The sequence below is a fragment of the Canis lupus genome, chromosome 38, assembly GCF_048164855.1.
Source record: "Canis lupus baileyi chromosome 38, mCanLup2.hap1, whole genome shotgun sequence".
NCBI lineage: Eukaryota > Metazoa > Chordata > Mammalia > Carnivora > Canidae > Canis > Canis lupus.
Genome location: NC_132875.1, coordinates 2,583,600 through 2,611,547, shown reverse-complemented (window position 1 = coordinate 2,611,547; position 27,948 = coordinate 2,583,600). Strand labels below are relative to the sequence as shown.

The 27,948-nt window shown below is 50.4% G+C and overlaps 3 protein-coding genes across 17 annotated transcripts; 2 read left to right on the top strand and 1 right to left on the bottom strand.

The window, feature by feature from the left end:
* Positions 1-620: 620 nt before the first annotated feature.
* On the top strand, positions 621-12,258 carry DEDD (death effector domain containing). 10 transcript variants are annotated; one of them, XM_072814818.1, is made up of 7 exons: positions 717-746; positions 2,458-2,490; positions 6,222-6,472; positions 8,038-8,426; positions 8,624-8,731; positions 9,810-9,956; positions 10,718-12,258. In XM_072814818.1, the coding sequence occupies exons 4-7, from the start codon at positions 8,102-8,104 to the stop codon at positions 11,092-11,094; spliced, it is 957 nt and encodes a 318-aa protein (XP_072670919.1). In that variant the 5' UTR covers positions 717-746; positions 2,458-2,490; positions 6,222-6,472; positions 8,038-8,101; the 3' UTR covers positions 11,095-12,258. The 10 variants fall into 10 exon arrangements, with proteins under 10 accessions (XP_072670909.1, XP_072670916.1, XP_072670919.1 ...); XM_072814808.1 differs by lacking the exon at positions 6,222-6,472 and having other exon boundaries at positions 621-746; positions 8,038-8,432; XM_072814815.1 differs by lacking the exon at positions 6,222-6,472 and having other exon boundaries at positions 622-746.
* Positions 12,164-15,594, bottom strand: NIT1 (nitrilase 1). Of its 6 annotated transcripts, none has more exons than XM_072814802.1 (7): positions 15,469-15,594; positions 14,777-14,875; positions 14,277-14,531; positions 14,048-14,151; positions 13,704-13,837; positions 13,411-13,536; positions 12,164-12,709 (listed from the first exon to the last, which is right to left on the bottom strand). In XM_072814802.1, coding segments are annotated over exons 1-7 (987 nt in total). In that variant the 5' UTR covers positions 15,471-15,594; the 3' UTR covers positions 12,164-12,442. The 6 variants fall into 6 exon arrangements, with proteins under 6 accessions (XP_072670903.1, XP_072670905.1, XP_072670904.1 ...); XM_072814804.1 differs by having other exon boundaries at positions 15,277-15,546; XM_072814803.1 differs by lacking the exon at positions 15,469-15,594 and adding an exon at positions 15,351-15,374.
* On the top strand, positions 15,552-27,813 carry PFDN2 (prefoldin subunit 2). The gene is made up of 4 exons (XM_072814824.1): positions 15,552-15,692; positions 26,490-26,578; positions 26,692-26,815; positions 27,516-27,813. The coding sequence occupies exons 1-4, from the start codon at positions 15,618-15,620 to the stop codon at positions 27,690-27,692; spliced, it is 465 nt and encodes a 154-aa protein (XP_072670925.1). The 5' UTR covers positions 15,552-15,617; the 3' UTR covers positions 27,693-27,813.
* Positions 27,814-27,948: the final 135 nt, after the last annotated feature.

The window sequence follows — 27,948 nt, the reverse complement described above, 5'->3', positions numbered from 1 at the left end:
CGCGGCCTCTCCTCTACGCCACGGGCCGCCGGCAGCTCCAGAACGTCCCCGACGCCCCCGACTCGGCTCCGGCGACGCTCCCTTTGGGAAGCGGGTGCTCCCAGGACGAAAGCCGAGGAGCCCCCGGACAGCGCTTTCCGCCCCGACCGCGGTTTACGGCACGTCCGGGTTGACCGGAAGCTCGGGGCAAAGGTCAAAGCCCGACCTCCGTGAACCTTCCCCGGAGTTCGCCGGGCGGCGCGACCCTGGCAATATTCCGCCCTCATGAGTCATGGCCGCTAGTCCCAGTCTCTCGATGGGTGTCGAGGCCGACGGCAGCCAGCTCTGGCGCCCCCAGTGCTCCCGCACCCGAGACCGCCACCCTCACTCCCTCCCCCCGCGGCCCCCGAGCCGCCCCCGCCGCCGCCCCCGCCGGGAAGAACCGGCGGCGCCCGCTTGCCCCAAAGCAAGATGGCTGCCAGCCTCTAGCGTCGCGTCCCCAAGTGAAGCTATCCACGCCCCGGCTCATGCCGCTGCCAGGCTGCCCTCACCCAGCATGGCCACCCCGGCTCATGCCTCGCTATGGCCTCGAAGCCGCCGCTAACCGGCCAGGTTCCGGGAGGCGCTGCTCAGGACGAGGCCGCCCCCTCCCCCACGCCCGCGGCGGCGGCGGCGGCGGCGGCCGGAGCCCGGATGCGGCGGCGCGCGACGGGCCGGGAGGGCGGCGCGGATGGATCCAACATGGCGGCGCCGAGCCTGAGCCGAGAGTGAGGCGGCGGGGCGGCGGAGTGGGGAGGGGGAGGCGAGCGGGACGGGGCGGGGCCGGGCGGGGCCGCGGAGGGCTCGGGGAAGGAAAGTGGAGGGGGAGGCGGCGGCGACGTCCAGCGCGAGCACCTCGAGAGAGGGAGGTGACGGGACGCTGCGAGGTGGGGGAGGGGAGCGGCCGAGGGGGCGTGCGGGGGAGGTGGCAACTGCGGGAGCGGCAGGGGCGAGGCGGGCGGGCGGGCGGGCGCGGGGAGGGGCGGCAACGAGGGCCGGGCCGGGGGTGCCGGCGCCGCCGAGGTGGGCGCGGGGCTGCGGGGCTGCGGGGCTGCGAGCCCGCAGGGGCGAGGGCGGCGGGCGCGGGGCGCGGGGCGCGGGGGCGCGGGGGGCGGGGGCACGCGGGGAGGGGGAGGAGAGACTTCCGACGTTCGGGGGGGGGTTTGGGAAGTGCCGAATTGGAGGTGGGAGGGGGAAGGGCCTAGGGGAGCCCTGGGGTGGAGCAGGAGAGCGCGGCGGCGTGACGGGTAATGGGGAAAGTGAGAGACCCGGAGGAAAGTTTGGGAGGACGGGGAGCGGGCTGGGGGGAGGACCGCGCGGCCGCCCGGGGCGCGCAGGCTGGGGCCGTCCCTGCCCCCCCTCCCCGGGGAGGCCGACGGAGCGGAGTTGGGAGGCTGCATCCCTCGCCGCCAGCCCTGATCGCCAGGCCTCCGGCCTCCAACGGGGTGGGCAGGGCAGGAGCGGGCGGCTTGGAGCGCCGGGTGAGGGTGAGGGTGAGGGTTCACCTGGATTCGCTCTCCGGAGGCGCCCCCGGCTCACCCCGCTCCCTGGTTTCCCTCGGTCGCCGGAAAGAAGGGGAGCCGGGGAATCCAGTGTCACCGCCGCCGAAGTGTAGAAGGAGGGAAAGGACTTCCCCAGTTAGCCTAGCGATTAGCAGTGTGGGGTGTGGGGCGACCGCCGTGCCGAGTCGGACCCCGCTGTGCCCAGGTGCGGTGTGCGTGCCCGGAGGTCCGGGAAAGGGAGCGCAAAGCAGGAGGGCACCCAGGCAGCCTGGATAATTAAGTGAGCGCTTCAGCTCCCAGACCTTCCCGGCGCCGCGTTAGGGCTGCGAGGGAGGGGTCAGGACTCACCCCCGGTGGGACGGAGATGTTGGAGGGGATGCGCCCCGGTGGGTGCGTCGTTCCCGCTCTGCGCTAAGGGGCAGGGCGGAAGACAGAACTGGGAGGAGAGCTCTGGTCTGATGAGTGAACTGATGGGAAGTGCCCTGTTTGGGGGTAACCATTCCCCCACCCCCAGTTCTTCCTGAAGTGGGAAGTCAGTGTTAACGTTGTAACGAAATGGGTCTCCGAAGGTATTGAGGAGTCAGGTGAGAAGGTATCAGGGGATAATTGGGTTTTCCCCCCCCACCCCGCAAGTTGTTGTTGAATATCCGGCAAGTTGCCTTGAGCCATGGAGGCTGGAGGTCCTTGGGAGTTGGGATGGTTCTGTGAATTGGTCAGTAGGAGAGGTGGGAAACCTGGGGACTCTGCTTGGTAGCTCGGAGTGGATCATTTTAATGAAAATGGCTTTAGGTGTGTCTGTAGTTTTGTAATTGAGACTAACTCTTTTGGGCCTTTGCTGTTGCAAAATAAATCTTGAAAATTGACTCTTCCCCCCCCTCCCCCTCCCCCTTCCCCCAATTTGTTTTTGTTTTGCTGCTGGCTTCCAACCTTGTGCTAGGAAGAGACCTGGGAAGTTAAGTTTCTTGCAAAGGTAAGTCTGGAACTTTTTTTTTTTTTTTTTATTGTTCTTGAACAATGGAAGGGAATGGGAATGGTATGAGAAACGTGTTGGGGTTGAGCCCAGTCGTGGGTTAGACGCCAGGGAAAATGAGTTTTCACCTACCCAGCTGAGTGAATAAAGCCTATTGCCCTCACTGTCTTCCTGGGTAACTGGAGATTGGGAGGAAGGAAAGGAGAGCCCAAATTAGGTGTTTTGGGGCAAGCCCTCAGCTTTGGTTTGTTATTATGTAGTCGTCTTGGTCAGCTCTGAGAGAAACATTGTTTAACATTCGGAACATTGTACTCTAGTACAACTTCTAATGTTACCCTTGGCGGGCCTGAGGTTCCTTCCATGGGAAGGCTTTTCCCCTAGCTTACTCTTTCTTCTAGTTGTTCAGGGATCCTAGAATGTTCCTTTGGAAAACATATCATTCTGACTTCCAGATATTTGATTACATTTTCCCTGTCCCACCAGCAAGAAAGCCCTTTACGTTCTCTCAGTCTTGAAGCTTTTCCATGTCTTTTTCATTACAAGTTTCACGACATCACTTTTTTTTTTTTTTTTTAATTCTTCCACATGACTTTCCTCCCTAAGGGCTTTGGAGAGAGTCAAATACTTCTGGTTTTGTGAAAATATAGATGTTATCCCTGTTGGGATGAAACTAGACTTTGGTCTTCAAGAGATCATTCTTTTTGTGTTTCTTTTTTTTTTTTTTTTAGATTTTAATTATTAGAGAGAGAGATAGCAAGAGAGAGCACAAGCAAGGAGGAGGGGAGAAGCAGTTTCCCTGTGAGCAGGGAGCCCAACTGAGTGGCTGGATCCCAGGGCCCTGAGGTCATGACATGAGCCAAAGGCAGACACTTAACTGATTGAGCCACCCAGGTGCCCTTCTTTTTGTATTTCTTACACAAGACTTTATGGGCTTCCGAGAGAGTCGAGTACCCCCAAAAATACAAATGTCTTTCCTGTGGTTGGGATGAGACTAGACTTTGCTTGGAAGTAGAAACCTGGTAGGCAGTTCTGTAGATACTTCTAGTCTGTCTGTTGGCACTTGGCTGGTTTGGACCTCCATAAAGAAAACAAACAAAAAACTACAACTCCAGGAAATGCAGCAGTTCCTTGGAATAAAGAATTATTCTCAGGAGGAGAAATTATTCTTGGGAAACTGTAATGGGGTGGGTGGGGGTTGTTCTTGTTAGGTTCTCAAATGGACCCAAACCAGCCAACAGGATCGGGACTCTTTGGACTGTTTTGTTTGTCTCTTGGTGTCTGGCAATATTTCAGGACTCAGGAGTTCTTTTTAATCTGTTTAGAGTGGGTATGTTCTCCTTACTACCCTGATTATCTTTCATCTAGGATCTCTGTATATTTTAAGCTGCGTCCCCAAGCTTCACTGCCACAGAAAGCTGAATATATTTTGGTTTTAGAGGAGGTTGGCTGTGTTCTTTTAATGCTAAAGGTAGATAGATTCTTGGAACCCCATCTATATTGCTAAGTGAGTGAACCCACCGTCCTAGACGATAAGTAAGTGGGTGGGGGGGTTGCCTATTAGCCTGCGTGTCAGCCTCCCAACATTTCTCTCAAGGACATGGCCTTGGGAAACTTAGACGACTTCTACATTTTGCTTCATTGAGTAAGCGGAATGTCTCATCAGCAGTCGAACAAGGAAGGGTCTGCAACTGGTTTAGTTTCAGGACTTTAAAGTTGGCTGTGAGGGTTAAGTGCAGGATCCTTTTTGTTTGTCTTGCAGGGGATGGCATTTCTTTTATCTTTACAGAGATCCAGATTGAACTGGGTCACACTGGACCTCCCAGGATGGGGCAGAGGAGAGGGTAGTCCCACCACTTATTGCTCACCTGAATGGCAACAGCAGGTGATAGAGAAGCCAGGGTTGGAGTGGGATGGAACTCTTTAGTGCTCGGTGAACTTAGGAGTGAAGTAAGTCTATGTCTGACTGGCTTTTCTTCTGGAACATTGTTTGATGGGTTTGGGTCGGAAGGACCCAGTGGCTTCCTTCTCTAGATGTAGGTAGAAAGTGACATGCTGTCTCGATTCTTTTGACCCTTCGTCATGATCCATCTACAATAGGGTTTCTCATACTCAGCATTACTGGTGTTTTTTTTAAAAAGGTTTTATTTATTTATTTGAGAGAGAGTGCGTGCTAGCGCTCACAAGAGTGGGGAGGAGCAGAGGGAGAAGGAGAAGCAGGCTCCCCGCTGAACAGGGAGACTGATGTGGGGCTCGATCCAGGACCCTGTAGCGTGACCTGAGCCAAAGGCAAGCGCTTAACTGACTGAGCCAGCCGGGCACCCTGCATTATTGACATTCTGGGCTGCGAAATTCTTTGTTGTGGGGGCTGACCTGTGCTTTAGAAGATGTTTAGAAGCATCCGTGGCCTCTACTCACTGCATGCCAGTAGCACGGCCCTTGCCCCCTCCAGTCATAATAGTCTAAAATGTCTCCAGACATTGCCAGGTGTCCCTTGGGGTTCTGGAAGCATCCTCCCGGGTTGAGAACCACTGACCTAGAAGCTATGATAATTCCTGGCACTTTGAATGATCCAGTGTGGGATCTAGGACTTAAAGGTGGCTGTTTTTTTCTCTCATATCTGGGGAGTTAACCCTCAGAGGACTGAGGCCTATTATAGAATTGCATCCATTGATACATAGTTAGGACCATAGTCCTTTCCTGTATTCTGCTTCATTTTCCAGTGGGAAGGTATGTAGGGGACAATATTCTTTCATTTCCGGGGCTTTATAATCAGGACACATAGATTCGGGAGCTCTCTAGCAACCTGCTCTTTGGTTTGGTTGAATGTGAAACCTGCCCATCTGCTTTTTCTGGGATCCTCATAATCAACAGCTGGCCAAAAGGAACAGGTGGGATAGGGAACAAGGAGAAGTCTAAGGAGGCTCAGTTTTCTCCTGTTGCTTGGTATGAACAAGGAGTTACTTTCCGTTAGTTCCCCCCACTACCCCTGCCCCCCACCCCCATTTGTACCTACAACAGGTGAAATGAGAGGAAGAGGCGGAGAAAACCAGCCTGTCATTGGGTAGCTATTTTCCCAGCTGTTTCCCATGCTGGAGTGGGAGGGGGTGTGGCATCTGGGCTGTCCTAAGTGGATGCAAGCTATATTTCTTATCCACATATGAGAACCCATGATATGGAGCTAAGTGATTCCAGGGTGAACCCGCCCTTTTCTTAAGGGAAGGAGTCTGCTTCTGTTTTAGGATTGTTGAGGAAGAGGGGGGACCAGGTCCTACTTGCTCTCATTTTCTGAGAGCCCATCAGCTTGGCTCTTTTGAAGCAGCTTATCATTTTATTCTTTAACTTAGCCTTAGTTTCTTGGTGTATAAAATAAACAGGACAACCTATCTTATTGCTGAGTAGGGTACTGTGGGATGGGTAGTTCTGCATAGTGTAGGGGAGGCTGCGGCTATCTAGAATGTATACATGTAGTTAGGTTGTATCTGTTTTTAATGAAGTTCTCTCAGTGGACTTGTATGAGTATGGCTTGTGATGATGTCCTGGATACCAAGTTCAGTAAGTTATGAGTACTATGTGCCAGGCTTTCTCCATTGCTAGGCACTGGAGATGTAAAGATGAATATGACTTAGTCCGTCTACAGGAGTTGCTTAAGATCTAATAGGATAATAAATACACAGATAATTTTAGTACACTTTGATAAGGAGTTTAAAGGAAATATGCATGATGTTCTGTAGGAGCACAGAAGAGGAAAGAGGACTACTTATCCCAGCACGGAGGTGTGGAGCATGAATTTGAAGATGGTATCTGAGTTGACTTTTAAAGGATGAGTAGGAGTTAGCCATCTGAAAAAGGGTGCTGATGGGGCACATTTGGGACAGAGAAGGGAGAGGAGCACTCAGGCAAAAGGAGTAGCCCGGAGAAAGAGAAAGGAATTGCCTGCAGAACGTTTGGTGTGTTGTGTAAGAAGTTTGCAGTGTTCTTACAGGTAAGGAGGGGGATGTAGGTAGATCTTAAGCGGAAGAGTGATGAGGTCAGTTGTGCATTGTAGGTAGCTCGTTCAGCTGAATGGGGGGAATGGACTTAGGTGGGTTAAGATTGGTGATAAGGAGAGTCCCTACAGAGGGTGTTACTGTAGTCCAGGTGAGAGATTATTGGGACCTGAACCGGGGTGGTGGCAGCAGAAAGGTGAGGAGATTGAAAACGTTTAGAAGTAGCTTTGGCAGGACTTTATAATGAATCACGACGTTGGAGCCGTGGTCAGGGGTTGGGTAGTATTGGCCAGCACTATCTGACCAGCATGGACCTGGAAGCCCATGGACTTGAGGCTTGGTTACTGGCTGGTCATTAATGTTACCCAGCTTGATGGGGGAACTATAGGAATCAAATGCCAAATTATAGAATGAACATTAGGCTGCTGTCAATCGTTGTGGAGGGATGGAGAAATAACCAAGATGAAAGAAGAGGGTGTATCCAAATGGCATGTGAACATCAAGGGGGTACTTCTGCCAGAGGAGGAAGAGAATGCTCAATGTAGGGGTTTAGTAATGTTTGGTAATTTAAATCCAGGAGTTTTGGTTAGTATTATTAACCTTCGCAGTTATGCTTCTGAACTTGGATGGATTGTAGGAAAAATGAGGATAGGATTGTGGGGGGTTGGTCTGGATTGGTCAAGGATGCTAATCTCTTTGAAATCTTCTTTCATGACTGTTGACACAACAATCTCGCACATAGTTTCTTTTTTTTTTTTTTTTTTTTTTTTTATGATAGTTACAGAGAGAGAGAGAGAGGCAGAGACACAGGCAGAGGGAGAAGCAGGCTCCACGCACCGGTAGCCCGACGTGGGATTCGATCCCGGGTCTCCAGGATCGTGCCCTGGGCCAAAGGCAGGCGCTAAACCGCTGCGCCACCCAGGGATCCCTCGCACATAGTTTCTAATTGGATCCTTAACATGTCTGAAGAGTAGTTTCTTTCATTGGTGTTTTGTAGATGGGTGGCAGTGAGGCTTTGTTGTGAGGTAACTCGCTTAAGGCCCACAGCTACCTGGCTTGGTAGTGTCACAGGCAGCACTGAAACTAGTTCTCACCCTAAAGATTGTTCAGTTTCCATACCGTCTGTAAGTTCATCTGTTGTAGCTTCCGTGTTAGTTAAGAATGAATTCTCTACTTCTCAGTTTTGCCTACATTTAAGAGGTGAGCTGGTTGGGGAGGTGGGAGGGAGAGCACAGGGGACCAGAAGCAGTATTTTGGGGGCAGGGGAACAATCGAGGTAATCTCTAACAGCACCTCCTGCCCAGTATGCAGCACTGAAATTGCATAGAACATTCTCACTTAGGGAAAGTGTATTTCTCTAGTAGGGTCTGGACTTAGGACAACATCTGTTGGATGTGGAGCACTGTAGGCTTTATTTTTCAATGAACACTTTTTAAAAGTTAATAAACACTAAGCACAATTCTGTACCAGGCACTGTCAGGCACTGGAGATAGAAGAGTGATTGAGACCAGGTTGAGATTGCCGTTGAGTAGCTCATAGGTTCTTTCCTTGCCCCTTACAGTATAGTGGGGATTGCAGCTGCTGAGCAGGGATTCTGGAAGGCATTGCGCACCTGAGCCCCCAGCATGGCGGGCCTAAAGCGGCGGGCAAGTCAGGTGTGGCCAGAAGAGCATGGTGAGCAGGAGCACGGGCTGTACAGCCTGCACCGCATGTTTGACATCGTGGGCACCCACCTGACACACAGGGATGTGCGCGTTCTTTCTTTCCTCTTTGTCGACGTCATTGATGACCATGAGCGTGGCCTCATCCGAAATGGACGTGACTTCTTATTGGCGTTGGAGCGCCAGGGCCGCTGTGATGAGAGTAACTTTCGCCAGGTGCTGCAGCTGCTGCGCATCATCACTCGTCATGACCTGCTGCCCTACGTCACCCTCAAGAGGAGGCGGGCTGGTGAGGGTGCATTGGGGGCTGGGGACACTGGAATCCGGGAAGAGTTGTGGGAGGCCAGGATTGAGCAGCATAGGAGTCCAAGTGGGAGGAGGCGTTGACCCTAGGGGCTACCTAGGACAAGTTAGGAGGCCTATTGGAGGGTTGGATTAGAAGGGAGGAGTGTATCTTTTCCTGAATGATTCCCTCCCCTCCTATAGTGTGCCCTGATCTTGTAGACAAGTATCTGGAGGAGACGTCAATTCGCTATGTGACCCCCAGAGCCCTCAGCGATCCAGAACCGAGGCCTCCACAACCCCCCAAAACAGGTAAGAAGATACTAATTCCACCTAATGTTCGTAATCAAGAGAAAATATCAGAGGCACCTGGCTGGCTTAGTCGCTAGAGCATGTGGCTCTTGATCTCAGGGTTGTGAGTTTGAGCCCCGTGTTGGGCATAGAGTTGACTTTAAAAAAAAAAAGGGAGGGTTCCCTGGGTGGTGCAGCGGTTTGGCGCCTGCCTTTGGCCCAGGGCGTGATCCTGGAGACCCGGGATCAAATCCCACGTCGGGCTCCCGGTGAATGGAGCCTGCTTCTCCTTCTGCCTGTGTCTCTGCCTCTCTCTCTCTCTCTCTCTCTCTCTGTGTGACTATCATAAATAAATAAAAATTTAAAAAATATATTTAAAGAAATAAAAAATTAAAAAAAAATTTAAAAAAGGGAGTGCAGGTGTGCCAAGAGTCGGTTGAGTGTCGACTCTTGGTTTTGCCTCAGGGTGTGGTCTCAGGGTCCTGAGGTTGAGTCCTGCATTGAGCTCTGTGCTCAGCATAGAGTCTGCTTGGGATTCTCTCTCCCTCTGCCTCCGCCCCACTCTCATGTGCTCCTGCATGTGGTCTCTCTCCCTTCTCTCTAATAAATCTTTCAAAGGCATTGGGGGGTGCACCTGGGTGGCTCAGTCAGTTGCGTGTTTCTCGATTTCAGCTCAGGTCATGATCTTGGGGTCATGGGATTGAGCCATGTCTTGGGCTCCTTGCTCCAAGGGGAGTCTGCTGGAGATTTTCTCTCTCCTTCCTCCCTATGCATACACGTGTTTTCCTCTCAAATAAATAGATAATGCTTAAAAAAATAGACACCAAACCCATCATTTTCCCAGCTTTGCCAGCCTGAATGAAAGGACACTGTATCTCTCACTGCCGCCCCCCCCCCCCCAATATCTAGCCCCATAAAAATCAGGCGAGGTGTTAACGCTTCACCTGGGTCCTGTAATTGTCCCCTTGTTTTATCCTCTTTTCAGGTTATTGATAAAGCTTTTAGCGCTAAGTCTAAATGATTCCTTTCTCATTCCAAGGGAAGGGTTTGTGTTTCTGCTTTTACCCTATGTTTTTTTCCCCTTTTACGCTCTGGTCAGTGCCTCCCCACTATCCTGTGGTGTGCTGCCCCACTTCGGGCCCTCAGATGTGTAGCAAGCGGCCAGCTCGAGGGAGAGCCACACTTGGGAGCCAACGAAAACGCCGGAAGTCAGTAACACCAGACCCCAAGGAAAAGCAGACATGTGGTGAGGAAGCTGAAGGGTTCTAGAGGTGGAGTGGGCCTGAGGGGGAGACAGAACTGTTGAGATGCCGGGGAGTTTATGCTCTTTAGGGCAAGGCTCCTGTCAAATGGTTGAATGACTTGGTGGGATTGAATGGTTTAGTCTCTGGGGAGAGAATTTCTGTCTTTGCAGCAGAGTATCTTTCAACTCTTTCTAGTTAATATAAGATCAAAGGGATGCTGTTACAACATCCTTATTGTAGGGTGAATCAAGTATGATGGGTACTAAAATGAACTTGTATGCCTGTTCATTAGGAAAATACCTCCTCGGGGCAGCCCAGGTGGCTCAGAGGTTTAGCACCGCCTTCAGCCCGGGGCGTGATCCTGGAGACCTGAGGTTGAGTCCCACGTCGGGCTCCCTGCATGGGGCCTGCTTCTCCCTCTGCCTGTGTCTCTGCCTCTCTCTCTGTCTCTCATGAATAAATGAATAAAATCTTAAAAAAAAAAAAAAAAAAAAAAAAAAAGGAAAATACCTCCTAGAAGTAGGGTGCTGCTCATGAGGGGTGGCGGTCATCTGACCTGGGCTTGGCCCATTTCAGGGAAACTTGCATTCAGGCAAGGATTTCAGAACTACATAGAAAAGAACTAGTCCTGGGGGAGAGGTAGCAAAGCTGGCAGGTGATGCTCCCAACTTCAGCTACCCAGCTGTTCATTCCCACCTTTCAAGCGTGGGTTGTCTGCACTCCCCTCACTGCAACCACTTGTGCGTGTCTCTCTTCGCCACAGACATCAGACTGCGGGTTCGGGCTGAGTACTGCCAGCATGAGACCGCTCTGCAAGGCAACGTCTTCTCTAACAAGCAGGACCCACTCGAGCGCCAGTTTGAGCGCTTTAACCAGGCCAACACCATCCTCAAGTCTCGGGACCTGGGCTCCATCATCTGTGACATCAAGTTCTCTGAGCTCACCTACCTCGACGCATTCTGGCGCGACTACATCAACGGCTCTCTACTAGAGGCGCTTAAAGGCGTCTTTATCACAGACTCCCTCAAGCAGGCTGTGGGCCACGAAGCCATCAAGCTGCTGGTGAACGTGGACGAGGAGGACTACGAGCTGGGCCGGCAGAAACTCCTGAGGAACTTGATGCTGCAGGCACTGCCCTGACCTTTCCCCCTCACCTCTCGGGGGACTGTTCCCACCGCCCACCTCTGGAGCTTACATACTGTTCTGGGGTTTGTTTTCTGCCCTTCCGACCAATCACACCCCTGCCTTTTTTTTTTTTTTAAAGGAAAAGACAAAGGAAAATGGAAGTGGTGTTCCCCACCCCTCCCTGCACCCACGTGCCTGGGCCTCCCCCGTTTCCCTTTTCCATGGACCCTCCTAATGTGTGTCTCCACAGCCACCTTGCCACCGAGCCGTAAGACAGATGTAGAGGGAGAAGCAAAGGCTGCGGGATGTAGTCTTTGTTAAGGGATGCAAGTGAACACTGCTTCCGGGTGCATTGCGGGGGTTATCCGTACTTCTGGCTTTACGAGGGCTCTTCAGTTTTGTCTGAAAAACCAAAGGGCTGTGAGTAAGGGAGCTGTGTGGAAGGTGGGACTCTGAAGTGTATTTTGGAAATTAATCACCACCCTCTCCCAAATTATATAATTTTTAAAAAACAAAGAAGCTGTGGCCCTTTCCGCTCTCTCCTGGCCTCTGGTGCTGCTCCTCTCTGCCTCATTCCCTCCATTCCAGGGCTTCAGACCTCTGCCTGGTGTGGCTCCGTCCTTTGTCCCCTTTGCCAAACCCTCTTCAAGGGAGGACGGTAAGAGGACTGGGTCAGCTGAGTCGCTCCTCCCAGCAGGGTGGATGGAGAAGGGGGTGCTGATTAAGATACACTCCCCCTGAGAAGGGGAAGGGGGAGTGTGAGACTTCCCTTCCATGTTCAAGTGAAAATAAATCATGTACCCTGCAGCCCTTTCCCCTTTGCTTTCTTCTGGCTTGGGCAAAGGGCATCACAGGTGAATGTGAAGTCATTCAGTATCACCTCCTATCTGCTCTTTCCTTCCCCATTCTCTGCCCCACTCCCACTCCCAAGCTTCCGAGCATGGGGCTGGGACATGCACTGAGTGTTGCACTTTTATTTGGGTAGGGAGGCATGTTGAATGAGCCAGGAGGCCTACAACTGGAGCCTAGTCTAGCTGGTACACCACCACCTCCCCTTTCAGCTCCCAAAGGAGATGTCCAGACACAGACTTTATGATGGTTATATTTTTTTCAATGCCAGTGCTGCTCAGCCCTCAGCATAACGTCAGTTTTCATGTAATAAACAGTGACTATATAAAATTCCACCTTTCTGAAACTGAAATCTGAGCTCAGGTGAAAGCTTCTTCTTTCCCAAGAAGCTGAGCCTGTGTTCATTCGAGAGAGTCAAGGTTCTCCCAGTGAGGGGAGCCGCGCCTGGGTCCTGCCTTCAAGTCACAGCCACACCAGCTCACAGTGGGAGTCTCAACTTCCAGAAGTCAAAGTCTTAAGACAATGGGTGGCCCAGATTGCCATAGAGGTCAGGCCTGCGGTGCTGGAACACAGGCAGGTGTTGGCGTAACTGCCGCAGATAATTGAGGTCAATTCGGGCAAGGCAGAGGCCTGGTCCTTCAGAGCAGCGGGCCACCACTGTTCCCCAGGGATCCACCACCATGCTGTGGCCATAACTTGCTCTCTTCTCGTGGTGGCGTCCACACTGTGCTGCCGCCACTACGTAGCACTGGGTTTCAATGGCACGGGCCCGCAGCAACACCTGGGGAATGAGATGTGTATTCACTTAAGCGGGTAGCATCTAGTGGGAAATTATGGGTGGCGGGTAGCATCTAGTGGGAAATTATGGGTGATGGACATTACGGGCCAATCTGATCATTGCCTGGGAATGATTCACTATGTAAATTATTCTTTAACATAACGAGAGGCAACAACCTAGGGAATGAGTTTTCCCAGTAGGTGGAGAGGAAGAAAATCCTTCAGCTGGTAGGGCCACGAGAGAACAAAGTTAAGAGAAGGCCCATATATTTGTGTTTTTTTATTTTTATTTATTTATTTTTTAAAGATTTTATTTATTTATTCATAGACACAGAAAGAGAGGCAGAGACACAGGGAGAAGCAGGCTCCATGCAGGGAGCCCGATGTGGGACTCGATCCCAGGTCTCCAGGATCACACCCCAGGCTGCAGGCGGGGCCAAACCGCTGCGCCACTGGGGCTGCCCTGTATGTTTTTTTAAAGATTGATTTATTTGAGGGGAGAGAGCACAAGTGGGAGGGGCAGAGGGAGGAGGAGAGAGAGTCCCAAGCCGACTCTGTGCTGAGCACAGAGCTGAGTGCAGAGCCTGACAAAAGGCTCGATCCCACAACCCTGACCTGAGCGGAAACCAAGACTCGGATGCTGAACCAACTAGTGCCACCCAGGTGCCCTGAAGGCCCTTATGTTTTGAAGAGGTGTCCTCTTACCTCCCAGTGGGCTGGGCCTGTAACAGATCCAAAAGCTGAAGGGTAGGTGAGTATTTCTGCTCCAGCCTGAGCCAATGCCAGAGAGAGTTCAGGAAACCGCATATCATAGCAGATAGCTAGACCAATCTGGAATGAAAACAGCCTAATAGCCCTGTCCTGTTGTTCACAGCATTCAGTCATACCCACTGCCTACGTTTCCTTAGGACTTTCTTTCCATCCTCTACTATCACTTCAAAGTATTTCTCTTCTCCCTCCTGTTCCTCTTCCCCACCTCATCCTTTCACAACTCCCACCTTGCCTGCTGGTGTGCTGACAGGAGACTCAAGACTGGGCCCAGGAATGGTAGAGTTGCTCTCACGCATAGGCCCCTGCCCAGGAATCTCCACGTCACACAGATGGGTCTTCCTGTAAGTGGCCACTACTGACCCTGTAGTAAGAGGGAGAAGGAACGCTCAGTGCTGGTGCGCTAGGAGCCCAACTTAGTTCCTCTCCTCCCACCAAGACTATTTATAACCTAGGCTCAGAAGTACAAATACCCCTAAAACTCAACCAAGGAAACCAAGTTGAGAATTCTGGAGAATGCAAGTTTAGGTAGAAGAGCCTGGGAAGATGTGGCTAAAGAGCTATCAGGTCTCACCCTCGTTGTTTAGAAGCACATGGCAATTGTAGATTTTCTGAGTCTGCTCCCAGTCTTGGCCTCGCTCATGGAAACCACCCAAGGACAGCCAGAGTCCACATTCCCTGGAGGAAGGCAGGGTAGAAGGGGCAACACTGACAATGCTTCTCAATGTTTGACCCTCCTATCTGGCAATTCGGGGACACTGCCCAACAAGGAAGCTACCTTTCCCTCCCCCTTTCCCTGATACCTGGCAAGCTGGGTATATTCTCCCAAAAGGTTCCCACCCAGTGGCTCAGACAGGCGTAGTGTCTCTGCAGGGTCCCTTGCAATGAAGTCAAATGCCTCAGGCAGGAAAGCCAGGCAAGCACCCAGTCTGGCAGCCTCTCGAACAAGCTCGGCGCATGTTTTAAAGTTCTCCTGCTTGTCTGGTGTTGATGTTACCTGGCACACAGCCACCAGCGGCAGTTCCCAGGAAGAAGAGGAGATAGCCATGGCTCTGGGACTGTGAATGGCACGGGCAGGGCTCAGACTTCCAGAATGGGGAAATGCAAATTTAACAATCAGAGTCTTAAGTGGGGGAGCAGGAGGGCTGCGCTGCCCTTTGGTTTCTGCTTTTCAGGGCTCCCCACTGATGAAATGTTCTGTGATGGTTGGCACCCCAGTGTATCCCACCATCTATGCACATCACAGACATTTACTGAACATCTATTAAGTGTCAGGCGCCAAGGACAGAGCAAAACATGTTACCTGGGCTGTGCACAAAGTACTGAGAGTCGAGGTATCCGGAGTCCAGGACACAAGAGAAGGGGCAGGAGCTGGTGAGGAGGCCTGATGATGAAGCCCAGCCTGAGGAAGGTGAGAAATCAGGACACCACTCCCGCGCTCAAGCAGCACATTTCCAGGATTCTCTGACTCCTCTCTTCATACTGGGAGGCTGAAGCAGGGCCCTCGCAGAGAAACACCCCCCCTCCCCACCAAGTCTTACTGGGAGTAATTATGGGCTACAGGAAGACTCATAAAGTGGGAAGACAGAGGAAGGGGCTTTGCTCGGCACCTGTCTCGGCTCCAGTGGGCTCGTATTAGATTGAAGCCCCCCCACCCCCACCCCGCCCCCGCCCCCACCTGCCCGCCCGGGGGAACATACCCGCGGTTCAAAAGGCATCCCCAAGAAACCTCCCTGCTCTCCCCAGCCTCTCCCCTTCACTGGGCACCTGCACGGCGGCACTGCTCAGCGGATGCCCCCTTACCCCCATCTCCGAGGGGAAGCTCACCGTCCCTCGCCCCTCCCACCCCGTGGGGGGCAAAGGGCACCGGCACCCACACACATCCCAGCCCGCGCCCCCACGCTCCGGTCAACCCGGCCTCTCCGCCTCTCCCAGGCGCAGCGGCTCCCTTGCACGGGTTAAAGCCCCGCAGCGGAGTGCACCGCTGGGTCCTACATGAGGATAGAGCCGAAACCGTCGGCAGCGTCCGACCGGAGGAGCGGCCTGGAAGCGGCGGCCCCGGGGCCAGGGGGCGGCAACCTCCAGGCCGGATGTGACGCACGGGGGCGGGGCCGCGCAGGCCGGAAGCGCAGCGGGCGGCGAAGATGGCGGAGAGCAGCGGTCGCGCCGGCAAGAGCAGCGGCGGCGGCGCGGGGAAAGGGGCGGTGTCGGCAGAGCAGGTGAGGAGCGGAGGGCGCGAAGGAGGGCAGCCGGGCCGGGCCCGAGTCGGTGCGAGGAGCGGGCGGCGCCGCTGGCTGGGGCAGGCCCCGCGCGCGTCCCGGCGTGGCGGGGCCGCCCCGAGAGGGGAGGGTCCTCGGAGAAGCTGGCCGGGTCCGGGGGAGAGCGCGGGAGGGTTGGTCGGTGAAGGCCACGCCCCCCCCGGGGTGCAGGGTGAGCCGGCCCGGGGCCCGAGCCCGGCGGGAGGGGAGGGGAGGGGAGGGAGGGGAGAGGAGGGAAGGGAGGAGAGGGAGGGGGAGGGGCGGGGGGCGGGCGTGGCTCTGCCTACCTCCCCGCACCCTCCCGCAGGATAGGCCGGGCCCGGCGGCTCGGCACGAATCCCCGGGGATGAGCCGGCGGGCTGGCCGTGTGGCCTGTTCGGTGACCCCGGCACCACGCTGACCGTCGCCCTCACTCTGCAGAGCCACGTGACTCGCATGCCCCAGCAGTCCGCCGTCCCATACTATTTTGACCCGCACGTCGTTATTAGATTGGATTTCCTGAGCGACCAGAAACCGTGTTGTAACCCGAGTTTGCATCTCCCCCAGTGTCTCAGCAGCGGGAGACGTGTGATAAACAACCCGGAGAGCCTTTTGTGGCGCGCGGGGAGCCCTGGTTTGCTAATGGCGGGGCTAGTGTGTAGTCTGGGTGGCAAGAAATCCCCGCGACAGAAGGGAAAACCTAAGACAACAGCTCTTCTCGCTGCAGGCTCGCTCGCTTGTCAGTTATTTGTCGAATAGTCACCGCAGGCAAAGGTGTCTCCATAAAGATTTTTCAAGTTGGCCCACGCCATCAAAGAGCTCACAGTGAAATAAGACCTACTAAGTGCTAACATAAGGCCGAAGATGAGTGTCCTAACAGGTATAAAGTGCTGTGGGATTTTTAAAAAATATTTTATTTATTTATTCATACAGACACAGGCAGAGGGAGAAGCAGGCTCCATGCAGGGAGCCCAACGCAGGACTCCATCCCGGGTCTCCAGGATCAGGCCCTGGGCTGAAGGCAGGGGCTAAACAGCTGAGCCCCCCCGGGCTGCCCAGTGCTGCAGGACTTTGGGGGGGGGGAACGATAGTTTCTGCCCCCCGACCCGTGTGTTGTGGTGGGAGGAAAAGGAGAAGGAACCTAATACTTTCTGAGGGGTGGCTAAGAGCATAAGAAGTGCCCTAGGGTTGGCGGATCTGTTTTAGAATCACGGTTCTGCTATTTATTATGTGTAGATGACCTCCCATGAGTTCCCTCTCTCACCTTGTAAAAATTTGGCAGTTCATACTTCATCACTGTTTTGATTATTATTAGACAAGAAATGCATGCAAAGTGTTTTGCACAGTAATGAGTATAGTGTTTGTTTTTCTGGGAGAGATAATCCTTCAGTTCTAAAGGATGAGAGAAGTTAGTCAAGCAAAGAAAGAAGCGGAGGGACCCCTGGATGGCTCAGCGGTTTGGCATTTGCCTCCAGCCCAGGGTGTGATCCTGGAGACCCGGGATTGAGTCCCACGTCGGGCTCCCTGCATGGAGCCTGCTTCTCCCTCTGCCTGTGTCTCTGCCTCTCTCTGTCTCTCTCGTGAATAAATAAATAAAATCTTAAAAAAAAAAAAAAAAAAGAAGGAAGTGGAGAATTTCCTAGGCAGAGACTAATGTCCTTAAAAGCAGTGAGGCATGAACCTTTCTGGCCTGTTGGGGATGCAGGTGGGCTTAAAGTATGGGGTGGACTGCAAGACTTCAATGTGAAGAAAACGGGATAGAGAGGAAACTAGAATGTTTCTCAGATTTATGTCTTTGATGGATGCTTGTTCATAGGCAATGTAGGAAGATAGGAAATGCCTAGGGGGGTGGGGAATATGTTTCTCTTGGGGTTTTGAGTTTGGATTTCTTGTAGGACATTCAAGTAGAGGTATTTAATAGTTGGTTTGATTTATAAATTTTGAATTACATTTGAGTCAGAGAACTATAAGCTTATGGAAGGCTGATAAAGTCATGGTAATGGGGGTAGCCCCGGTGGCGCAGCAGTTTGGCGCTGCCTGCAGCCTGGGGTGTGATCCTGGAGACCCGGGATCGAGTCCCACATCGGGCTCCCTGCATGGAGCCTGCTTCTCCCTCTGCCTGTGTCTCTGCCTCTCTCTCTCTATGTCTATGAATAAATAAATAAAATCTTAAAAAAAAAAAAAAAAGTCATGGTAATGGGCAAAATCATCTAGGGTTTGTGCAGAAAGTTGAAAAAAGAAGCAGCAGAACAAGGATGGAACCAATATTTAAGGGGTTATGGAGAAAGAGAAGAAGCCCTCCAAAGAAAGCGAGCAGTTGTGATAATTGAGTTCTGAGGCTGTTCTTGCTTAACATTCTATGGCCTTTGTGTTTCAGAGAGAACACTGGATAAAAAATGTAAGATTTATTGGGGCACCTGGCTGGCTCAGTACATAGAGCATGTGATTTTTGATCTTTGGGTTGTGAGTTCAAGCCTCATGTTGGGCCTAGAGCTTACTTAAAATGTTTTTTAAATTTTTTTATTTACTTATTCATGAGAGACACAGAGAGAGAGAGAGAGAGAGAGAGGCAGAGACACAGGCAGAGGGAGAAGCAGGCTCCATGCAGGGAGACTGATGTGGGACTCAATCCCAGGACCCTGGGATGACACCCTGGGCAGAAGGGAGGCACTCAACTGCTGAGCCACCCAGGTGTCCCCTAAATTTTTAAAAAATACATGTGATTTATCATATCTGCAAATGTGAGCTATATATGTCCCTTATAAACAAGATGGAAGGAAGCAACACATTGTACTAGGCACTTGTTTTATTTTCTGTTATTTAATTACTGCTCTTTGGAGTAGATTATATTGTCCTCCCTTTATAGGTAAGGATATTTGAGTTTCAGAGACTTCAGTTAGCTTATCCAAGGTTAGTAACTGGAAGAGCAGGGCTTTTAATTGAGTGAGTGATTTGAGAATCAGACATATTTTTCCATTTATACCACGATCATATTAGGGATATTTGAGATGAGCCTGAAGGATTGGATAGATTTGAACAGGTGGTAATGCAAATAGAATATAGGGAATAGGATAAGAAGAGAGCTAGGGAAAGCACAGTCTGACAGGAAGTGCAGTGACTGGTCAGTTTAGCTAAATCATGAAGTATAAGAAAGATGTGGTGCTTAAAAGCAAGTTGAGTCTTTGCATGGCAAAGAATTTGGAACTTTTTAATGTAAGCAGTGAGGAAGCCACAGAAAAATATATGGCATGCTCTTGTTATTTTTCTGTTACATAAAATAAGACATGTTCATTGTGGAAATGTAGAAAACACAGGAAAAAGTACAAAATAACAAATAAATTACTCGTGATCCTAGTATCCAAAGATAACTATTATTGCCGCTTTATTTTTGTTGTTAAGGATTTTATTCATGAGACACACACACAGAGAGGCAGAGACACAGGCAGAGGGAGAAGCAGGCTCCCTATAAGGAGCCTGATGTGGGACTTGATCCCAGGTTTTGGGGAGTCACGCCCTGAGCCAAAAGCAGGCCCTCAACCACTGAGCCACCCAGGCTATTACCACTTTGGAATATATCCTTTGATATACTCCAAAGGAGGGTTCCCCCCCCCAACCTATGTTTTGTGTGTGTGTATAGCTGGAAAGGGAGGACATATCTTCATTACATATTTACATACTTTATAATATTAGTTTTATGCGGTATATACCATTTTGTAATCTACATTTTACGCCTAATATGTCATGAACATTTTTATATGTCATCCAAGTGTTAGGAAAATTAAATTACCAGTAGTGTATAGGATGAATTTGGAGAGTCCAAAAATAGGGAGATAATTTAGAAGACTCTTCCAGATGTAACGAAGTCTTGGACTAGGTGATGTCAGCGAGCCTAAGAAAAATTGCAGAAATGGTGTGATAAGTTTGGCAGTTGTTGGGATAAGGGTGTGTTCAGAGATGAAACGAGGGTTTCCTACCTCAGGAGTTAGAGTGGTGTCCTTAGCAGAAATAGGGGAGACGACAAGAAAAGGAACAGTTTAAAACGGGATAAAAGATCAGTTCAGCTTCAAATGACCTGAGTTTTAGGTATCTATAGGACAGTTAAGTGGAAATGTTCTGGGACGCCTGGGTGGCTCAGCTGTTGAGCATCTGCCTTTGGCTTAGGGTGTGATCCAGAGTCCCGGGATCAAGTCCCACATCGGGCTTCTGCATGGAACCTGATTCTCCCTCTGCCTCTCTCTCTCTGTGTTTCACATAAATAAATTAATTAATTAATTAATTAATATTGTTTTAATTTTTTTTTTAATTTTTATTTATTTATGATAGTCACAGAGAGAGAGAGAGGCGCAGAGACACAGGCAGAGGGAGAAGCAGGCTCCATGCACCGGGAGCCCGATGTGGGATTCGATCCCGGGTCTCCAGGATCGCGCCCTGGGCCAAAGGCAGGCGCCAAACCGCTGCGCCACCCAGGGATCCCCAATTAATATTGTTTTAAAGGATGGAAATGTTCTGTACTAATATCTACTATTTATTGACAATCTGTTATTTGCTAGATATTGTCCTAAGTTCTTGATATAACTCACTGATCTTCAAACATCCTAGGAGACACATTATCTGAAGAAACAAATTCAAAAAAGCGGTACGTCGCTGATGGTTAGACTGTTAAGCCATTTCTGCCTGACTTCAGCGCTCCTTCCTCTAACTTGGAAGTATAGATCTAGAATTCTGAGAAGGCCTGGGTTTGCAGGCAGTAGACTAAGGCAATTGTGGAAGCCATAGAAGTAGCTAAGAATACCAGTTGAAATAGTATGAGTGATAAAGGGAGAAGTACTATGAAAAGAATCTTAGATCCTTAGATCCTCTCCATTGTAGAGATGAGAGGAAGAACTTCAGAAAGAGGAAAGGAGTGTTAAGGGAGGTAGGAGGGGATGCCTGGGTGGCTCAGGGCGTGATCCTGGGATCTAGGATCGAGTCCCACATCGGGCTCCTTGCAGGAAGCCTTCTCCCTCTGCCTGTCTCTCTGCCTGCCTGCCTGCCTGTCTGTCTCTCTGTTTATTATGAATAAATAAATAAAATCTTTAAAAAGGTGAGGTGAGGGGATCCCTGGGTGGCTCAGCAGTTTAACACCTGCCTGCGGCCCAGGGCGTGATCCTGGGGTCCCAGGATCGAGTCTCACATTGGGCTCCCTGCATGGAGCCTGCTTCTCCCTCTGCCTGTGTCTCTGCCTCTCAGTGTGTGTCTATCATGAATAAATAAATAAAATCCTTAAAAAAAAAAAAAAAAGATTAAATAAATAAAATAAAATAAAATAAAAAGGGGGGGTGCGGGGAGGTAGGAAAATCAATGGACCAAAGGGTCCAGGAAGTTAAAAGAGAGTAGAGAACCAACCTTGTGTTGGGCACTGGACACGTTCCATCATTTTAGTTCTCATTGTTACCCTGAGGCAGTGGTTCTCCACCTGCTTGATTTCACCCCAAGAGAAATTTGGCAATGCCTGGAGACATTTTTAGTTGTTAAAAGTTGGGTCTGTTATGGTTTTTAGTGGGTAGAAGCAGAGAGATTGCTAAATCTCCTACAGTGGAAGTAAAGGCAGTGAGTACAGACCAGTCCTAAAAGATGAAGAGAAGGGCTGGGAACCGTTATTTGTTGGAGTAGTAAGGTCAAGGATTGTTTCCTTTTCCTTTTCCTTTTCTTTCTTTCTTTCTTTCTTTCTTTCTTTCTTTCTTTCTTTCTTTCTTTCTTTCTTTCTTTCTTTCTTTCTTTTTCTTTCTCTTTTTCTCTTCTTTCTTTCTTTCTTTCTTTCTTTCTTTCTTTCTTTCTTTCTTTCTTCTTTCTGATTTTATTTATTTATTCATGAGAGACACAGAGAGAGGCAGAGAGAGACACAGGCAGAGGGAGAAGTAGGCTCCATTCAGGGAGCCTGATGTGGGACTCAATCCCGGGTCTCCAGGATCAGGCCCTGGGCTGGAGGCAGCGCTAAACCACTGAGCTACCAGGACTGCCCTCTTTTCTTTCTTTTTAAGATTTTATTTATTTGAGAGAGAGAGCATGAGTGCACACAAGCAGAGGGAAGGGCAGAGGGAGAGGGAGAAGCAGATCCCCAGTTGAGCAGGGACCCTGATGACTCTGGGCTTAAGGACCCTGAAATCATGACCTGAGTCACCCAGGCACCCTGGTCAAAGACATTTTCTTGATAGTTGAGTGTGTTTTTCAGGAAAAGGGCACTAAACTGAAAAGAAGATATTTAGTGAGTGACACCCCGAACACTTTTCCAGATGCATCCAGTCATAATTCTTGACCTATTCTATTCTTCACTGAGCCCAGTAAGAGTAAACATCATGTAGGTAAGAAGACCAAAGGACGTTTTGGAGGTAAAGGTAATGACTATGGGTTTTTCTGAAGTTATCAACACTATATGAATTAAACAAAAAGGAAGGAAAGGGAATCCTTGGGTGGCTCAGCAGTTTAGCACCTGACTTTGGCCCAGGGTGTGATCCTGGAGACCCGGGATCAAGTCCCACGTTGGGCTCCCTGCATGAAGCCTGCTTCTCCCTCTGCCTGTGTCTCTGCCTCTCTCTCTCTCTGTGTCTCTCATGAATTTAAAAAAAAAGGGGGCGGGGGAGAAAAACAGGAAAATAAATCATACGGAAATACTTTGCCCTGTTTTTTTCTTTAAGGATTTTATTTGGGACACTTGGGTGGCTCAATGGTTGAACATCTGATAAGCATTTATATGTGAGCACGTAGAAGGGGTTAACATATGGGATGTGTTAACAAACTTTATTTTGGTAGCAATTTCACAGTATGTGCATATATCAAGTCATAATGTTGTATATCTTAAACTTATACAATGTTATATGTCAGTTGTATCTCAGTAAGCCTGGGGGGGTGGGGAGAAAAAGAAAACCATGTCCTGTATAAAATTGTTTGTATGTGCCAATCATGAGGATGTAAAGAGTTCTATACTTACCAACTTACTTTTTTTTTTTTTTAAGATTTTATTTATTCGTGAGAGACAGAGAGGCAGAGACACAGGTAGAGGGAGAAGCAGGCTCTCTGTGGGGAGCTCAGGATCACGCCCTGAGCCAAAGGCAGATGCTCTACCGCTGAGCCACCCAGGCATCCCAGAAATTTTAGACTCTTAAGCTGATTTCATTGGTGTATTTAACCGCACACATCCAGAGGAGTGGGTTATTTGGGTGCTAGGAGAGCATCTAGAATCTGGTTAAGATTTTCTTAAATGATTTTGATCTGTCACACGTTGACAGTGGAGAAGAAGCTAACTATAAATGGAATAGTTTGGTATAGGCAGTGGAGGCAAAGGAAGAACAGATTTCCAAGGCATTTTTGGAACAAGTGGATGAAGTGGACCAAGATGGAAGGATGGTGGTTGGGAGAAGGCAGCGTGCCTGCCGCTGGAGTGACAGGGTGCTGGTCAGTCCTATTCATTGGCTTTTTGAGCAGTAGAAGGGATGTAGTGGTGGGACGGGTTAGCCATTAGTAGCTCACTAGCTGTAGATGAGCCTTGCAGAGAGAGCTGGAGATGAAAGATCCTAGTAAACATGAGGTGGTTGGTCATTAGAGGTGGTGATGCTGGACATGGTGTGAACAGGAGTGAGTGGGCAGGAGTTGAGCGGGTGGGCTCAGTGCTCAGCTGATCAGGAGCGGCCAGGCGGCCACTGGGTCTGGAGAGAAGGCCGAGGTAGTAGTTACCATACCTGACTGCTTACAAAGCCCTTTCCCACTAACTGGGTCACGTCATCCAGCGGCTCTCTAAGGAGGTACCATGTGCATTTCACAGGTCAGGCAAGTAAGGCTCGCAGGGAGTCACGCCGGGGGCTCCATTCTGGTTGCACTTAGAATTATGGTGGAGAGCTTTTAAAAATACCGAGGCCTGGGACGTCTGGGTGGCTCAGTAGGTTAAGAGTTCCACCCATCCCACTCTTGATTTGGGCTCAGGGCCATGAGATTGAACCCTGGCTCCTGTACTCAGTGCGAGTCTACATGGGATCCTTTCTCTCCCTGTGCCCCTTCCCCTTGCTCAGGGCACTCTCTTTCTCTAAAAATAAATAAATAAATCTTTTATTTTTTTATTTTTAAAAGATTTATTTATTTATGATAGACATAGAGAGAGAGGCAGAGACACAGGAGGAGGGAGAAGCAGGCTCCATGCCAGGAGCCCGATGCGGGACTCGATCCCAGGACTCCAGGATCACGCCCTGGGCCAAAGGCAGGCGCTAAACCACTGAGCCACCCAGGGATCCCCTAAATAAATCTTTTAAAAAGATAAACCGAGGCCTGGGACTCACCCAGTGATTGTGTAGTTGTTCTGAGGTGTCCCTCTTCATGCTCCCCTGGGATTCTGACAGTAGCCAGGGTCGAGAACCGTAGGGTTCAGATTCAGTGTCCGAGGCCACAGGGCCAGTATGTGGCAGAGACAAAGCCTGAAACCTGGTCTTTGCAGGCCCCCGGTTTTTATTTCGTCTTTTTCTGTATCCCATCCACCCCCATGATTTTCTTTCCTCATTACATTTTCTACTTTTCATCTGATACTTCCTTCTGAACCCGGTCATTGGGGCCCTGTACTAAAAGTCATGGTGGCCGCGCTGTTAGTACCGTCTGCTTTGCACACTGTTTGGATTCCCTGCTCTGTTTCCAGGAAACAGGGAGCTGGTAGTAATCATTCCTCTGGGCCTTTACATATATTACTTCTCACACTGCTTTTTTTCTTCTCTCTTTTTTTTTTTTAAGATTCATTCATTCATTCATTCATTCATTCATTCATTCATTCATTCATGATAGACATAGAGAAAGGCAGAAACACAGGAGGAAGGAGAAGCAGGCTCCATGCTGGGAGCCCAATTCGAGACTCGATCCCAGGACTCCAGAATCGCGCCCTGGGCCAAAGGCAGGCCCTAAACCGCTGAGCCACCCAGGGATCCCCCCCTTTTAAAAAAAAAATATTTATTTATTCGTGAGAGAGAGAGACAGGCAGAGGGAGAAACAGATTCCATGTAGGGAGCCTGACATGGGACTTTATCCCGGGACCTCGGGGTCACGCCCTGAGCCGAAGGCCGACGCTCCACTGCTGAGCCACCCGGGGATCCCATTTCTCACACTTCTCTTGCACCCCTTCCTCCCCCGGTTTCTCATCTTCAGGCTCCAGTTAAGGCAGTGTCTCTCTGCAAGCCTATGTTAGGGTTTCTAGGCTACAGAAACAGACTCCAGCCAACTTTTTTTTGTTTCTTTTTAAGTAGTGTTCTGGAAGGATAGTGGGCAGTTCAGAGAATTGAACACAATGAAAAGAAAGGTTCAAGAACTGGGTCACACCAAGTTCAAGAACTTGGGGTGGGGGGGACGCCTGGGTGGCTCAGCGGTTGAGTGTCTGCCTTTGGCTCAGGGTGTGATCCTGGGGTCCGGGGATTGAGTCCCACATTGGCTCCCTGCATGGAGCCTGCTTCTCCCTCTGCCTGTGTCTCTGCCCCTCTCTGTCTCTGTCTTTCATGAATAAATAAAATGTTTATTTAAAAAAAAAAAGTTGGGATCCCTGGGTGGCGCAGCGGTTTGGCGCCTGCCTTTGGCCCGGGGCGCGATCCTGGAGACCCGGGATCGAATCCCACATCGGGCTCCCAGCATGGAGCCTGCTTCTCCCTCTGCCTGTGTCTCTGCCTCTCTGTCTCTCTCTGTGTGACTATCATGAATAAATAAATAAAATCTTTAAAAATAAAAAATAAAGGGATCCCTGGGTGGCGCAGCAGTTTGGCCCCTGCCTTTGGCCCAGGGCGCGATCCTGGAGACCCGGGATCGAATCCCATGTCGGGCTCCCGGTGCATGGAGCCTGCTTCTCCCTCTGCCTGTGTCTCTGCCTCTCTCTCTCTCTGTGACTATCATAAATAAATAAAAATTAAAAAAATAAAAAATAAATAAAATAAATAAAAAAAAATAAAAACAATAAAAATAAAAAGTTCAAGAACTAGGGCAGCTTTGAGGGTTTCAAGAGAGGGATGGGGGATCCCTGGGTGGCGCAGCGGTTTGGCGCCTGCCTTTGGCCCAGGGCGCGATCCTGGAGACCCGGGATCGAATCCCACATCGGGCTCCCGGTGCATGGAGCCTGCTTCTCCCTCTGCCTGTGTCTCTGCCTCTCTCTCTCTCTCTCTCTGTGACTATCATAAATAAATAAAAATTAAAAAAAAAAAAAAAAAGAGAGGGATGGAGGATCATCTCTATAGGACATCTAGTTGTCTTCACTCCAGCTGTCTCTGTACCTGTTTGTCTCTACCCCAGAGTCAGTTCCTGAACAGACACTCTGGTGCAGAATAGGTCACTGCCCCTGTGGACTGCCCCTGTGGTCAGGGAGCAAGGGTCCTGTGAATAGTAGCCCCACAAGCACCCCCTGAGCTAAGGAAGGCAGTTCCCCTGTGGGAGGAATGCTGGGTAGAGCCAAACGAGAGTACTCCCTACAAAGCCTTTTCCTAGAGCCTTCTTTACCTGCAAGTCTGAGCTCCTCTGCAGGTGCTCCAGGAGCTCCCCACCCATCCTGTATTATAAATGCCTATTCGTCACCACACAGAAGCTGCGAGAAGGACTGGTTAAGTTCCCCCACAGAATAGACTCTCGGTAAGTGTTTAGTGAATGGAATTTCAGACAGACTACAGGTAGAAATTACAGACTTGGACCTACTCCTGTTCCAAGGTAGGTATCCAGAGCTTGCCATCCTGTGTTGTTTTTTGAGCCTCAGCCATGTCCACTGTCTCCTCTCTCACTTAACTCTCATCTTCCAAGGTTATCGCTGGCTTCAACCGTCTTCGGCAGGAGCAGCGGGGTCTGGCATCCAAAGCAGCTGAGCTGGAGATGGAGTTGAATGAGCACAGGTGAGGAGGTCGGGGAGCACCGGTCAGTAGGAAAGTTGGAGAGGCCATTTGTAAGGGAAGGCTGCAGCAGAGAGGGGCCGCATTCTCAGATCTGCCTTGTCCCCGTGCCGCAGCCTGGTGATTGACACCTTGAAGGAGGTCGATGAGGCCCGCAGGTGCTACCGAATGGTTGGGGGCGTGCTGGTGGAGCGGACTGTCAAAGAGGTGCTGCCTGCCCTGGAGAACAACAAGGAGCAGGTGAGCAGGAGTCCTCCAGTAGAAGCTTTGGGAGCAAAGGGGAGGGGGGGCCAGGATTTAGGGAACGTGGTATAAGCAAGTGGGTGGGAACCCATGGCGAAGACCGCATGAAAGGCCCGTTAGCCATGCTTTTTATGCTTTAGTAAGTCGAACTCCTCTGACAGGAGAGGCTGCTGGCTGTCCGCCTTTTTCCCTGCGCTCTGTGGCCTGGCTGATTTGGGGGAGAGGCGGCAGTGAGAGCAGTGTGTCTCACAGTGTGGTCCATGGGTACTTGCATCCAGGTCACCTGGAGAACTGATTTAAAATGCAGTTTCCTGGACCCACTGATTCAGAACAGTTAGAGGTAAGGCCTATAGAGTGGCCTTTTTTTTTTTTTTTTTTTTCTTTTAAGTAATCTCTGTGCCCTACGTGGGGCTTGAACCCACAACCCCGAAACCAAGAGTTGCATGTTCTACCAACTGTGCCAGCTGCCCATGGAGTGGCATTTTAAAAACAAACAGCCCAAGTGATTCTTGTGTACATTGTAGTTCATAAATCATTGTATTTGAGAAAGGCATACTTTTAGTCTTTGGACTCCACTATCAATACTTGGTGAGGCTAAAGGTATCATCCCTCCTTCACATCCTCCAGCCATAGTCTATACCAGGTAGGGGAAGGGAGTCCTGAAATCCTCATATAATCCCTGTCGCTTGGCCTCTAGATACAGAAGATCATTGAGACCCTTACACAGCAGCTTCAGGCAAAAGGAAGAGAATTAAATGAATTCCGGGAAAAGCACAACATTCGTCTCATGGGGGAAGATGAGAAGCCAGCAGCCAAGGAGAACTCAGAAGGGGCTGGGGCTAAGTCCAGCTCAGCTGGAGTGTTGGTCTCCTAGGAACCAAGGTGTTTGCATTTTTTTCTACCCTGACTCCCACTTCTAATTTCTCTTTATTGTTATTATTATTATTTTCTCTGCTATTGTAATATTTTTTGTTAATTAAATGTTTTGGTCAGAATGCTTAGCTCTAGCCTGAAGCTTTCTCCCAATATGAGGGGCGGGATCTGCATGAGGCATGGAAAAGCCTATGACTTGTGGGGCTTGGTTCCATCAGGCTAATGGCTCACAGTATCAGAGGAGGTCCCATATTTTA